This window comes from Electrophorus electricus, chromosome 3, assembly GCF_041902795.1.
Source record: "Electrophorus electricus isolate QZ-2024a chromosome 3, ASM4190279v1, whole genome shotgun sequence".
Taxonomy (NCBI): domain Eukaryota; kingdom Metazoa; phylum Chordata; class Actinopteri; order Gymnotiformes; family Gymnotidae; genus Electrophorus; species Electrophorus electricus.
In genome coordinates, this window is record NC_137499.1 from 1382501 (window position 1) to 1397815 (window position 15315).

The 15315-nt window shown below is 48.7% G+C and overlaps 1 protein-coding gene across 14 annotated transcripts in view; it reads right to left on the reverse strand.

Moving 5' to 3' along the window:
* plekha7b (pleckstrin homology domain containing, family A member 7b) overlaps positions 1 to 15315 on the reverse strand; it is a 67818-nt gene that overhangs the window by 45135 nt on the left and 7368 nt on the right. Inside the window, exon 1 of one of the 14 annotated variants that reach the window (XM_081708925.1) lies at positions 14245 to 14549. The exons of 11 other annotated variants lie outside the window; for them this stretch is intronic. In XM_081708925.1, the coding sequence (XP_081565051.1) occupies positions 14245 to 14453 (209 nt within the window). In that variant the 5' untranslated portion in view covers positions 14454 to 14549. Of the gene's footprint in view, positions 1 to 8835; positions 8874 to 13657; positions 13683 to 14244; positions 14550 to 15315 lie in introns of those variants that run through there. 2 more of the 14 variants (XM_081708950.1, XM_081708934.1) reach the window with 2 other exon arrangements.

Here is a 15315-nt window from a genome sequence, read left to right on the forward strand (position 1 = left end):
ACTTCATGAGCAGGAGCTCAGGAACTCACACTGGGTTATGTGCCCAGACAAATATTAAACCAGAACTTACTCTGGTTTAAGTAAGCAGAACTTTCTGTCCAGTTATTTAGCAGACCACCCCGACATGAACACGTAGAGTGTGCAGGAATTGTCTAACAATAGAAGGGGTTACTGAACCTTTCTCTGTTAATAACTCTTTACTGGACAGCTAACATCAGTTTATCGTTATGATTCTCACGTATTGGTTTCATTTTGTCTTTTTTGCCTGAGTTGTCAAAACTCTGCCACATCAGATCTCTAAGCAGTCAGTGACTTTTCCAGTAAATGTGTCATCACAGACACACAAGCAGACAGGCTGGAAGTAGAGGGTAGTGTTCCCTGTTCCTCTTTAGGGGCTACATGGACTTTCCTGCACCCCTCTAAGAGCTGGAGCTCACTGGGAATGGCAGGACTGCATTCCCATGGTCCGAATGACACACCCCATCTTGATCAAAGCCTGCTGGCAGGGCTGTAACATGCAAGATGGAGCTTGGTGGTGAGCTCAGGTTGCTAAGTGGTGGGCACCAATCTTCCTGGTGTGACATCGGGTGAGACACGTCCTCATGGACAACCTCAGTCACAGCATTCTCATTCCCATCCAAGTGTGTCTTAGTGGACCTGCATACACACAAATGCTAATAAATGTTGTACAGATGAACCCACAGTAAAATAAATACAAAACAGAAAAGGTAGAGTCTCCACTAAAACTTCGCTTCTTAACTCTCGAGCAAGCGACAGATATGTCAGTTATGCGTGGTTTAACATTAACTTTAAGAAACACAAAAAAGTGAAACCCAATGCCTTCCAAAACCAAAAGCACAAGACACAGTCATCTATGTTTCACACTGATGGACTGTCTCTGAGTCTGTGAGCAGTGCACCACGCAGTCGGGTCCTGAAGCACGGCCTGTGTAACGCAGAGCTAAAACACACTGCTCTCTGGAGAAGCAGAGCTGGAGCAAACAGTCATCAGTAGTCTTTACACACACACACGCACAAACACGTGCACACACACACATGCACACGTACTCACATGTATACATGTGCACTCACACACTCACATTCACACAGACATACATGCGCACAGACACATTCCTTCCAGCCTAATTAGCCTGAGATGGGCAATAATGAAATGGTAATTACACCCTAAGCTGTGTGAATGCGTCCTTTGCCTTGCTGGCCAATCCTTACGCTCTCAGTTCATCACAGGTAACAAGGGACAGGACTAATTACCTGGTGTGGGCTTCATAAAGCAGATTTAAATGGCTCTGGGGCAGTCCTAAACCCTGACCTCGTTGGCAGGGCATTTATCCTTCTATGTAATGGCAGAGCTTCAGTGTCTATGTTTGAAAGCTGCAGGAGGGGGAAACCAGTAATTAATCAGAAAACACCTTTAGTTTTCCACCTGGAGCTCCAACTATAGCAGGTCAGATCACGATAGAGTCAAAACAAAGGTGAGCTAGAAACATACTCAAGGCCAGGCTTGCTGTCTAGGTAGGAACAGAGTGCAGACCTGTGTGTGGTGTGTGTGAGAATGACAGGGGAATGTGTGTGTGTACCAGGAAGAGTACAAGAATGACTAGAGAGAGCAGGGAAAGGTCAAAGAGAGAGAGAGAGAGAGAGAGAGAGAGAGAAAACAGCCTCTTTGATCCGTTTTGCAAGCTCGGCTTTGCTCTGTGACTGCACTCCAAAGGTTTGCTGCTTAATGCTCTGCAGATATGCGGCTCTCCCTCCAAGGTCACACATTTCCTTTACTTAGCCCCATGAGCATGCTCCACCCACCACTTTCCAATCACCAAGCGCCGCAAATCACCCTCCGCCCCTCCTGGTGGCGTGGAGAGGTATCAAATAATTGTCTTGACGAATCTCATTTCTGACAGCATCACAGATGGTTGTTCATTCCGAGAACAACAAGTGTGAGGAAAATACCTTAAATAAAGCTTAACTGTGGAACACGCACAGTTTTTATTTTCAAAAGCATGCAAACCACATGCCTACTGAGACTGCAGAGAGGAACTATCATCTGTCCAAACAAGCCTGTTTATTACTTATTTCCAGTTTTTACTGACCTTTTAAAACTAAAGGCCTGATTGATCGGTATTGGCTGGCAGTCAAACTGCCCTATTACACAGTTTCTTGACTCTGACACTAGAGGGTGATAAAAAAAAAGAATAACTCTACGGGGGACTCGAGACGAATATATTTGCCATTTCAGAGGCTGCTTTCAGAGACCAGGAGGCCTAATGGAACATTTGCACTGCGGCGAGGCAGTTTTTGCTCCTCTCGTTCATTTCTATGGACAGGCAGTGACTGTACAAGAATTATGGGAGCAGCGAAAAGTCAAACCTTTCTCAACTTATGCAAATGAGAAGCAGGTATCGCTAGACGGCAGCCAATTAGCACTGCGTGCATTTCTTCATATCCTGTCCACCACAACCTGTAGCAAGGAAGGAAGGGGTTATCACTGCTGTGTTGGGCTTTACTGTACCATCTCCAAGAATACAGAGTCGTGTTTAAAACATGAAAAACGGAAGCTGTAGTTTCATTTCGCTGCAATGTACCATCATGGCGGTGCTCTGTTCTTTACAAAGTGACGCCTGCAAACACCAGGCTGCTACTACACCTGAACTGCAAATCTTGCCTTTGCGTATTATGATGGTGCATTATCATTATGTACACAGATAATCATGTTTTATAATCTGGGCACGTTAGGTCATCTCTGCAGACTACAAATGCGTCTTTCACACTCTTTGGGTACCTGCAAGGTGAAGAGCTAGTTGTGTCTGGTCAGGACAGGCACACACACACAGCCTTGGGAACATACATTAATCATTGATGGCCCTCCACTGACCGTAATACTTGTCACAACACAAGACTCCCTTCTGTAATAAACCAGATTTACACCCAGTGGAACGTACACAGCCATACCATTCACAGGAAGACTGGAGGCGCCAGCTAACACAGAGCGTATGTGCTATTAGTTAAAAATAAGAGTGGATTTTCCGTAAATGTCTGGAAGTAGATCTTAAATGTTAAATGATCACACAAGAAAAGCTCCAGCAGTCTGCATCCTTGGAGGACAACTTTATCTTACTTATTTATTTAGTGACTATTTGCAATAGTCATGTGCCGATCATGTCATCAGCAGGAAAATAATAAAGTGCTACCGTCAAGCAAAATGCACGACGTGCATGGAGATTGTTTTAGTTTTAGGGTTGCATAACAGAGCCCCCAGGACATACATGGTTCTAAGACACACAGTGGTTTTCTTTAAACTACTAGTCATCTCTCTCATAACATATCCAACCATCTCAACCAAAAGTCTTCCAAACATTTGATCAAAGTCCTCAATATGCTGTGGGATGTCCAGATTTGGTCAGATTTAAATTTTCCCAAAGCAACCTAGGCAGCTCACACAGGGGTCCCCAACGAGCAAAGTCAGGCCAGTGGAGCGGTACCGTAGCATAGTTATTGCTCCCGTTCACACCTTGTTCTGTCCATCAAACAGGATCTGAATGCTCAAACAGACCCACCCCACCACCAAGTTCTTTAAATGCAAATTTGACGTCGTCATCATTACTATGAATCACAACGGATTTGTGCCAGCGAGGCGCAACGCTCCACCTCCCCTCCACCTGAGGTTCACAGGCTCCTGCTGTGTGGCTGCTGCTCATTTTTCGCCATCTCTGGCTGGCTGCGTTTAACAGCATCAAGTCAGAAAACCAAGCAATCGGAAAAGCAGCTGAGGTTTCACAACGCCGTCACGTGACCAAAGTGATCTTGATGCACTTGAATTAATTCATGCAGTACAAGAGATTCTCTGATCACACACACGCAGCTTATGTTCACATCTAGGTTATCTGCCTCATCTTTAATCCCCTAAATCTTCAGCATGTTGTAAATCAAATGTCATTGTGAAATCATTAGGACCCAGAGGAAGTCAGTGAAGCAGCTCTGCTCACCCTCAGTCAGTCTCCAAACAAATGATCAAACATCCTCGTCCGTCCTAGCGACCCAAACCGCTGGAACATATCTCCCATGTGCTCCTCGTGCTGTGACCCTCCTGGCAGCCAGTGAGCCACATGCTCTGTCGAGGTGCCCCAACAGTCTCAGTTTCCCGCTCTCAGGCTGGTACGGATCTAGCCGGTCCCTATGGATCACAACAGTACGTCAACCTGCCCAGACCCAATATACCAATTTGCCCAGATGCTCTTTGACCACCAAGGGACGGTGCTACGGCAACTGCAGCTTAGGACGGTGTGCTTTCCCAAGGGGTTAAACAGCCACACTCCTTGGCGAGAGCTGCTTCCCGTGGAAATGCATGTCGTATTCTGGAACGCTGGCACTACCTTGGTGTTGTATGACATGGAGGTGGGGACTTCCCAGAGCCTGACAGACAAACAAACAAGCTCCGTAGGAGTCCAGAGCTCTCGGAGAAACATCAGGAGAGCTGGACTGACCTCAGTTGTAAGAGAGGTCCCCAGGACGTCCACGGCTCTCTCTATAGGTGCTGGAGTGGATAGACTGTAGCCGGGCATGCGATTGCTGCCGTGGTCCTTTTTTAGCTGCGCAATGATTCTCGCAGTTCCCCACGCCATCCGGCCCGTGTTCTGAACGCTGCAGTCCTCATTAGGCTAACAGCTGTCAGCAGTGGGAGACAGTCCCAGCCTGTGGGAAGGGCCTCAGCAGACGGACCACGTCGTAACACATACCGTTCCAAGCGCGGCTCCTGCACCCAAGAGAGCTCTACGTCCTCCTCCTCCTCTCGGATCACAGCGCCGAGCCGCGTCACCAGGTCCAAGGACAGCGGTAGCGGCAATCCTCTCAGCCGCCTGAACTCTCTCTCTCGCTCACGGTACTGGCATTCGTCAGTGGCACACTGGAGGTGACACACGGCATAGGGTCTAAGCAGACAAAGTACCGGTGGTCAGGTACGCCAGTTAGTGCCATCTCTGTTACAGAACCCAAAGGCCATCACGGTGAAATGCTACTGCATAACGCCATGAAAGCCATTCTCTCTGTGGCCTCTGGAGCGAGTGCAACTCCACATCACCGACGTGTGGGAGTGGGTACGAGTCCGACCGAGCTGCCCATAGTCCACAGAAGTGCCAGCCGTTATCCCTTTTCCGCTCCAGGTCCATCGGCTCTGTCCAAGCACTGCTTGATGTCTCGGTGACTCCTACAGCTGCCGTCCTGCTCAACTTCTGCTCTGCTGCCTTCCTCTTAGTTGATGGACGCTGCTGGAAGTGCTCGGCGTCGATGCTGGACCAAGTCGGTCCACGTACAGTCTTTCACCATGTCACCGTAATGGTACAGAATGTCCCACAGCCGCTTCTCTGGGAGGCCACAGGTCACACACCTCCTCTCGACTCGTGCTGCTGTCCTCCATGTTTTCTGTGTTCACTGCCATATGCTGTATTGCTAATGCAGACGGGGGTGCTGCTTGTGTGTACTGCACAGGGCCCCCGGGATCCACCAATCAGCAGTGGTGTCTTCAACCTGACAGCATATCCCGCCCCCTCCGGAATCCGCCAGTCAGCACAGGCGCTGCACACTGAGCTCCTCCAGAGTGCCCGATTTGACCAGGGGCCGCTTTCTCTCTCTCTCCTCGACCCAGCTGCCGCTGACGGACGTCGTTACCGTGGTGACAACGAGCCGTTTTCCACATATGCTGCACTCAGCCCCGAGCCGGCCGCGGTAGCCCATTTTCTGAGCTGCAGCGTCGTTGCCAAGGACGATTCCGTCAGCACGCCAGACGCTCGGGGCTGCCTGCACACGCAGTGCTGCGTCATTCGCTGAGGATGCGTTCTGCTCTCTCCGCCTCGGCCGTGCGCCAGTCACGCCTGTCGAAACATCGCACTCTACTCTGCCACCGGTACGCTGATCCACTCTCCCCTATGCCTGTCCGGAAGTAACCACTGGATCAATAATGCCGCCAACACGCGTCTGAAACGTGGCTGAAGGGGTGTGATCAGCGCAGGGAGGTTGTTGGGTTGTTCCTCAAGTTCCTGTAGTGTTTTTCCCTCCAGCGGTAAGCACAGTCGAAACACAGTGACGTCCAGTGAGGAATGCTACAATATTCTGCCCACTGAAGCCTGTTTTTGCTTCTCAGTGCTCTGCACTGTTCACGCCTTCGGTATGGGTCAGACCATAGAAGGCACACTGGCAAAAAGCGCCACCATCAGTACAGAACTGTCTTACACTAGTTAATGCAGAGGGTTAATAGCGTAGTATTCTCCATTATTGTTTTAAATGTTTTGGGGTTTTTTTCCCTTTTCCATTATAGCTTAGAGAGATTGATGACACAGTGTGTCTGGACTACGTTCATTTCTGATGGTGAGAAAAGACGCGGTCACAAACTACAGTGGACAGACGGAGATGTGGGGGGGGGACGCAAGAGGGCTACAGGCCTGTTCCTTATTCAGCCTTGAATAATGAGAGGAACACGGGGTGAGCTGTAGAACAGGAACCGCAGGTGTGTTTCACTCCTGAGAGAGGACTGGAGACAGCAGGAGAGCGAGCGAGAGGATAAAAAAAAGCTGGAGAAGGAGAGACAACCAACAAGACCAACAGAGAGACTGGGACAGAGAAAGACGGTGAGACAGAGACAGAAACCAATGAGCCTCTCCTGGCTTGGGTGCGCACCTGCTGCCAGACACACTGCGCACGCCAGCGGGGTGACAAACAGTCAGGGGTGTCGCTGCCAATTCCGCAAATCATCCACCACACTGCCCCCCAGCCCAGCGATGGCCAGCAGCCTCGGTGAGATCTGCCCAGCCAGGCCTACTGGCCTAAGGAGTCATGGAGAGAACGCAGGGGTGAGTGTTGGGCCTCTTTGATAGTCAATAAAAACATTTGCAGGTAAACAAGCAATGCAAAACGAAGAACATTATGTACTATGAAACCCATTCGGTAACTGTCTGCAAAGTCAAGCCTGATTTTGGATCGGAAAGGCGAGTTCTCATGCACACGCACCCACATCCTCTCCTGTCCTCTGTTCTGTTGCTCTCTTCCGCTCGTCTCCTCTTCCTCTATCCCTTCTTTCCAAAACAGCCACCCAGCATCCAACACCCCTGCTCCCTCAACTCCTACCGGAACGCTGGCTAATACACGGCATTAATCCAGACTACACTTCATTAGGCAGCAGCACGGAGTCAAGGTCAACTCACACGCTCCCTGCTACAGCACAAGACTCGGTATTCACACACACACACACACACAAACAAAAAGGCATTCTAGTTGCAATCACATAAGTGGTGACATGGCTTTCTGGAGAGGTGCTAGAAGTATACATGATGTTGTTACAAGGTCACATCAGGTATAAATAAAACACGCCAGGGTTACCATGTTATACAAATGCAGATAAGGAAGTACTACTGAATGTATAGCAATATAAACACAATAATAGAATTTTGCCACTTTCTGTCACTTAACTGAAACTGAAAGAACGGCTGAATCATACACGCTTGGTGTATGGACACGGACCCGTACGAAGGCACGTACACACAGCTAGGCACAAATAAAGTGTTCTGTCGCCCTCGCGTCGCACAGAGGAATCTGACCTGCGCTTCCCTTTATCCTCCACCGAACCAGCACACAGACATTCCAGGGGTTCGACCCATTTCCTGGAATTCCAGAGCATGTCAACCCTTCTAGGAAGCATATGCCCTTCCATGTCGTAATTCAAAACACACTCGATGCGGTCCACCCTCTGGTTCCCTCATCTTTTTTCCATTGTTTCAGTTACCACAACCAACTCCACTAAGGGGAGGAATAACATCACAGAATAACATCTGTTGGGTGTAAGGGTTCGTGTGGCACAGGCATGGTGCCATGGAGGTCACTGGCTGACTGATGACCGCACACAGGAGGTAGGGAAGGACAGCAGACAGGCGGTCCCTGGGGGACAGGGCCTAACCGAGTGGACACCTGCCCTGTCTGAGGCTCCGGCCTGACCGGAGGCTCTCCACAGTGAATGCCAGTGAGCACAAGTCACAGGAAGGACTGTCAAAACAGCAGAGACACACAGCACTGTGGAAGGACAGACTTCCTCTGGTTTTCAAAGTTTCCCAAATGGAAAAGTTGTGTGTGGAAAAGACTAGAAAACACTGTTAAAGTGGAATGCTTGTACTGTGTTTAAAAATATAGATTTAAATATAGACCTGTGTGTGTTTGTGTCTGAGTGAGAGAGGGTGAGGCAGAAGATGGGGGAGACAGAGAGAGAGAGAGAGAGACAGTAAATTATGACCTGAACGCACCAGGACTCATCGTCATGCCTGCTAAGCTGCTCTGTACAGTGTTGTATGAGAATAACCATGCACATCTGAACTCCGCAAAGCCGCTGTAGGGAGCCCACCTCTTACTACTGCATCAACTCTCAGAATCACACACACAGACAGAGAGAGAGAGAGAAAGAGTGCGCAAGCGCTGTTCCCTCGATGTTAGCCCCTCATCACTCAGATAGCTGTTGAAGGCGCATAGCACACTGCTGTACTGAACATCAGAAACCACAAGCCATGTTCCCTGGAGGACCTAATGACCAGCATCACACCCACACACGCCACGGCTCCGGATGCCTGGAGCTCAGTCCAATCCAGATGAGGAAAACCTCCAGCAAGCCGGTTCACACAGCACTAACCGACACAGAACAGCAGTGGCACCAGACATGTCTGGCATGTCTCTGCTCCTGGGTCAAACCGAGCTGCAACACAGAACCAGACCCGTTTGACATCTCTCTGTGACAAGCACCTCTGCACCCGCAACACCAAGGCAAGAAGAAACACAGGCAGGTACACACCTGTAAGCCACGCTGCAGAAGGGCTGTCCTGGGTAGAGGGCGTACTCAGAGTAGCCCTGCTCCCTCCACATGCTCACGGCTGGGTTGAGGAGACAGCCAAAAGCTGAGCGGAGCGGAGCCGTACGGAGCACTCACTAGTGCTGCTGCAGCCAACCTCAGAGTTTCATTTAAACACGCTTCCTCGCTCCCTGGGCTCGCCCACTCACGCTGAGCCACAGGGGGAGAGATGGGGAGGAGAGAAGGGGCTAACATATGCACATAAATATGAACCCCCCCCCCCCCCCCCCCCCCACACACACACACACACACACACACACAGAGCGCAGCAGCAGAGCCTGACTGCGGCTCCCTGTAGTGTACGTGCGTGGGTCTGTGTGTGTGTGTGTTCGTCACTGGCCTGATGACGCAAGATGCTCTGCTTCTCAGTGCTCCAGGCTCTCCACACTTAAAAAGTGAGACATCACAGCAGCATAGTAACAACAGGAACAAAGTTAGTGGGCAGAGAGATGAAGACAGTGAGGAAAAACGAGAGACAGAGAGAGAGACAGAGAGAGCCCTCCCAAGATTCTGTATGTGCCAGCCCTCCAGCTCAGAGATACCTCCACTCTCAACTATTGAAGTCTTTAGCTACAGAGGACTTCAGTGCCTCTGGGGACCAGAGTAATATCAGCCCTCCACCCAAATCCTCCCTCCCTCTCACACACACACCCCCGCACACAAACCCACCTGTCCCCAAACGAAAATGAGTACCTTCATAAACTTGTACATTTATTTTCAATAAGCCATAAACTTAGTGTGTTAGAGCAACAGTTACACTGCCTCAAACTCATTATTAGCAAATCACACAAAGCCACCTAGCGAACTCAAGCGAGCTGACAGTGGAATCATCCAGTAGGGTGGAAGCCATCCAGTCACAGAATCACCCAGTTAGCCGTCATCATTCCACCAAGCGAATAATTATAAGCACGCAGTCCAGTAAGACCTTGAGCTGATGTTCCTAGTACGTAGTCCAGACGGAGACACGTTATGTAAAAAGTAACCCAATAACTAGATTTTATTTCATGATAATGCCAAAGTAATCTGGCGTCCTGTTCCTGACAGTAAATGCACTCCCTCCCTCCTGGTGGATCTGAGATGTCAGGTACTGTCTGCTTCTCACTGCTACAATAATACTGCGCTGTCCACACACACAGGCGCACACACCGCGCACACACGCGCACGCACTCACTCTAAAGAGCACTCTTGGACATTCAGTGAGATCAAATCAATACCACATTTGCAGCTGCAGGTTAATGGAAATCCTTCATGTCATCTGATCACAAATAACTGCAGCCTGTTTTGTCTAGACACGTCATTTCCTTTCTTACATTAGCAAGTTATGAATCTACACAAGGTATCGGCTGACGGTATGCACACCCGATTAAACAGCTGCCGTGTCTCAAGAAATATAAGATTCACTCGTCGATGCCAGATGGACCCTGTACCCACAGCAACCGGATCCAACCATGCGGTGAATGAATCGTCTAGCAGTGATACTCTGCTGGGATCAGCTGACATGACTTGCTGTAATGACATGGATGTACACTAACAGCACAGACTGCAATCATGTTCAGTTATGCTCAGGCGCACTTCAAAAGCTGTAATATTGCACAGCTCACTTCAAAAGCTCTAGTTTTGGAATATTTGAACCTTGTAAACAGAAGGTGTTTTGTTTATTTCTTTATGAACTCTGCTATCCAGGGTAGTCTGAAGAGGCTAGATTTCCTTCTGGCTCTTGCTGAAGTTCCTTCCTTATAACACATGGGATGTTTTAACTTGCCATTGTTTCCATCGGCTGACTCAGTTGGGGTCCACAAATCTGCATCGAACCAAATCGATTTCAAATGCAATTGCTAAAACTGCTACATACATACAATTCAATTGAACTGAATTTAAAAGATGCATCAAGCTTCCTTGTGGTATACAGCATAACCCAACATAGTCTACAGAACAATCTGTCAACTATGTGTTCCTCCTCAGAGTCCTAGAAGTGTAGAAGGAAACCGTGTCAAACTCTCTGCGGCATGCTCAGAAATCATCCTGCCATCTGAAGACAGCCCCAAATCGATTCCACACATTAAAAGAAATAAATTCCTCAGTCAATTCAGAAGTGAGACTGCTGACCCCGAAGCCAGCGAAGTCTTTACCTTCCAAAACCTGACCACTGCTGTACGTCCATCTGTCACTAAGGCAGGCTGTAAGTCTCCTATATGCAAACAGAGCGTGCTGTGAACTGATGGTATAATCCAAAGTCTAAACAGTCTTGTCATGCATTTCAAAACATCACACTTTGTACAAATAATGCTGATTTTGATCCGACATCCCCTGTGAAAAGTTCCCTCACTGCCTGTGCTCCAAGCAAAGCCTTATGTGAACCACACTTACCAATCAATTACAATATTGAATTAAACAGGAGTGTGTGACTGCTCCGCTATATATGACTTTGGGGAAGAGTCACTTAGTGCACTGGTAATGATACATTTTTTTATTGCAGTATCTGCTGACTCAATGTCCTTCAACTCCCATCAATAAATCTGCCCACTGGAATGACAAAGTCTCCGAGGCCAATGAATAACAGCAGACTTCCCTGATTAGACTGGAGTTACAGAGGAACCAGCCACCAGTACCTTACCCGACCTTCAAGACCAAAGAAGTCTCCAAAAAAGGCAAACTATACTGGAGTAGCTTCTCCACCACGGCCACCAGCTACGCCTGAGAACCTTGTCATCACATCCAGGCTCCAGCAGGGCTAGCCGCACATTCCAATACGAGCCAAAGTGGGATGTGAACCGTCCAGGACCTTGTGCCAGAACGATCCATGCCTGCCTGAGCCACCGTGCTCCTCATCCGTCCACATGGTGACCTCCTCCCAGCCCTGCCCGTGTCCGGTCTGCCTCCCACGTGGCTCGCTGCGGAGATGAAGATGGAGTGCAGGATAAGGCCGGGATAAATAGCGCTGCCTCAGCTCGGACAGACTCACACCGTCGGCACCTCTGTGGCTCCACTGGCCGGCAAGGTCTTCTCTCAGTGTTAGAGGAAGGGTCTTCACCACCCCACCCCCCCTCTCAAGTTACACCTGCCAAAGGACTATCCAACCTTTCAGCTCATGCAGATCAGGAACAACCGATCAGCTCGCGTTCCAGATGCAACCGGAACCTTCCGGCACCTAAACGCAGCCTTGGGTCCACGGGGGTTGATCCATTTGCACCAACAACGAGAAAACACTTAAGAAAAAGTGTCAAACTATCTGTGAAAACAACATCAACTGGCTATTTGCAAACTTTATGACAGTCAAAACCACTGATGGGTTAGGTTACAACAGACTTCAAGGAAAGGGATCAAGGGATAGATAACCAATCTGCCCTCATTTCCAGAATCCAGAACTCTCTTGGGACCTGAAGCAAAAAAATTGCGTAAAATTGAGGGGGGGGGGGTGATCAGAAAACCATTACAGAGCTGAGAGGTCAAGTCCCAGAAATATGGTTTTATATGTAAATTGAAATTACTTCAAGCTTATGGAATTCAGTGAATAAAAACAACACTGGTTGTTCTTTAACCAAACACAACATAAAAGGGACAGAAGAAAGGCTTCCAAAATAACCCAGACAAATGCTGTGTGAGTCACAGAGTCCAGCCTACAGAACTTATTACCAGCTCTGACCCCTGGGCCCTGCTCCAGACCAAACACATCTGATTACCCAAACTGTTGGTCCAGAGACTCAACAGCATTCCCTGGTGGCCACCAGAGGAACAGCAGCACAGCACCAACTCCCATACCCATACTGTTCACCGAGGCTCCGTCTTGTCCACGCCTGGGGCTGTGGGTCTTCTGGTGCCACAGAGAAGAGTGAGTTCAGGACACATTTGCCAGACAAGGCTGACAGGCTCGGTCGCTAAAGGCTTGTATAATGGCTATAATTAGTGACAAACTGCAGCAATCGCCGCATCTACTGATGCACTGCCTGATACACTATAGCACTACAGGCTACTCTGTGGTACCACATCTGCACACACCCTTTAATATCACAAAACATTTCACTTAATAACAGACACATGCAATCATGTGTCAGACAACTCTGACAACTCCAATCTGTAAAATATGTTTCTGTTTAAAGGCACAATTTTCACTCAGATATGAACAAATCCAACTCATCAAAAGCCAAAGCTTAACTGCGTGTAGTGTTTTCAGAAACGTTTGGAGACATTTACAGTGCAGCTCTCCCTTCAGTAAAATGCTGCCCTTTCACTGACACTAAAGTGACACAGGCGACCTTAAACAACTGCTTCTGATGCTCTGTGAGATTCACACACTTGGGCGTTGGTCTCAGAGACCCCACAGTGGTTTACTGCCAGAGGTCAGTTCTTCCTCATTTTTAACTGGATGAGTCAATACAGTCTCAGATTTTCCATAAAAGGTGCTAAAAATTTGTATTGGACTGGGATGTAACATTCAGCAAAATGACCTGTCAAAGTACTTCTCTAAACAGCATTAAAGTTTAGTATAGTACACTTACTAAAGTGTACACTTACTAAACATTAAGTATTAAACATAATTAATAGACCAATAGACTGGAAGTAAGTCAAACGTTAATTATCAGTCAGTTTCAGTAATAAACAAGTAACAATTAGATTTTTCATGACTTTCCAAAAACGATTAGCATCATAGTCGTCTGACCAGGACAGGACGCACAGGTTACACACAGCAGCCTGTGCAATACGTATTATTTAATTCTGCCCAGTCACTTCAAAACTCTGAAAGCAAAGTTTACTGAAAATCACATACTTGGAGCTGTTGGGGTCAAACCCAGAAAGTCCTGTTTCCAGAACAAGGCCTTTGCATTATTAGCCACTGTAATATCCTTTGGCTTCCCAGAAAAGTGTGGATGCCAGCCCACATTCTTCTCATGGTCTGAATTACACAAACCCACAAACCCAGATAGTGGAAAATCTGGAGCAAAAGGACACCTCCCACAGCGTACGGAGCGTGGCATCAAGCCCGACAACCTCTTCAGTGAGTGATGCTCTCTCCCCTTCAGCTTTCTGAAGGTCAAAGCCGAATACTGACAATGCTGTAATTTCCATCACCGGTTCACTCTCTCTCAGCTCTTGCCTTTTGAAAAAGGTAGAAGGCTCTCTTACTCTCATTCTCTCATATCCTCTTTCATTCTCTCTTTCTCTGCCTCTTTTGACAGAATAAGACAGAGGTGTCGTCACTTCCATTCATCCTCCGCAGGAATATGACAGTGAGATCCAGCAAGAAGTCGGAAGGCAACTTACAGCAATTGCCGCAAGGGAGTAGAAACCGAGACAACCCACGCTCAGATTTACAATGTCTCATCTTCAAAGGCAACAAGCTCCAGTCCACCTTACCTTCCCTCCCTTCTGGAGGTCTCCTCCAGCTCCTCACTGATGGTCTCCAGCTGGACGCAGATCTGGTCTCCGTCAGCCTCCCTCCGAGCATCATAGCATAAGGGCAGGCAGCTAGAGCAGGGCCCCATGGTGCCAATGTTGCGTTCGCCCCCACTGCAGGGCCCTCTGCCCTTCTCGCTCCCCTGCCTCGGGTCAGCGTGATCGCCCATGTCGCCCAACGCCCATAGTTACGGGAAGCATGTCTCGCACGCAAATGTTAAGACATTCACTGAGGGCTCTGGGGTTAAATATCGCTGGTCTAATGCTGTTTGATAGAATAGCCTCTCCCTGCATCACACAGGAAGCTACTGTGTCAAGCTCTCAATCCCTTCTTTGTTGGTGCTGCGTTGTTTTTTTTCACCACTGCCCCAGTACACTGTTATTACCATCCAAGTGCCATTTGTTTCAACCAGCAGAAACAATGTGTTCTTAGCCTGGCATGGCCTCAATCGCTCACAGACGTGACGGTGCCAGGGCACGGCGGCCTTCTGTGGTTCAGGTGGCGTGGCGGGGGGGGGGGGGGGGGGGGGGTTAACACGGGAGACCTGGAAAACGCGGATGTGCCTGTGTGACCCTCCGACTCCAAGAAAACAAGCTCAAAAGCACGGGGACACTCACCCGAGTTCATCTGCAGCTTAGAACAGCTCACTCCCGCTGGTCTGCACTAAGCTCAGTTACGTGTGCATTTCCGTGCAGACTCAGCTGCTGGTGGTCAAACACGGCTAATGCAATTTTTGCAAGATAATCGGCATGTGCTCCAGGTGGTGAATTCTAAAGTAGAGTTTTGCGTCTCTTGCTCCGCACCCCCCCCACTGTGTTTGCACACCCCACACACCTCCGCTCCCCAGTGGTCCTGTTCAGTTTGGTCCAATGCAGCTTCACTGCGCACAGCTCCCTCTGCAAAGGGGAAATCATTAAGCAGTCTCATCACAGTGAAGTGCTCCTGCCTCCTCCACGTAGAAAAATGCAGAATAATCACTTTATCCCGAACTCTCCACACACAGCACAGAGAGAGAAAGAGCCAACACCACA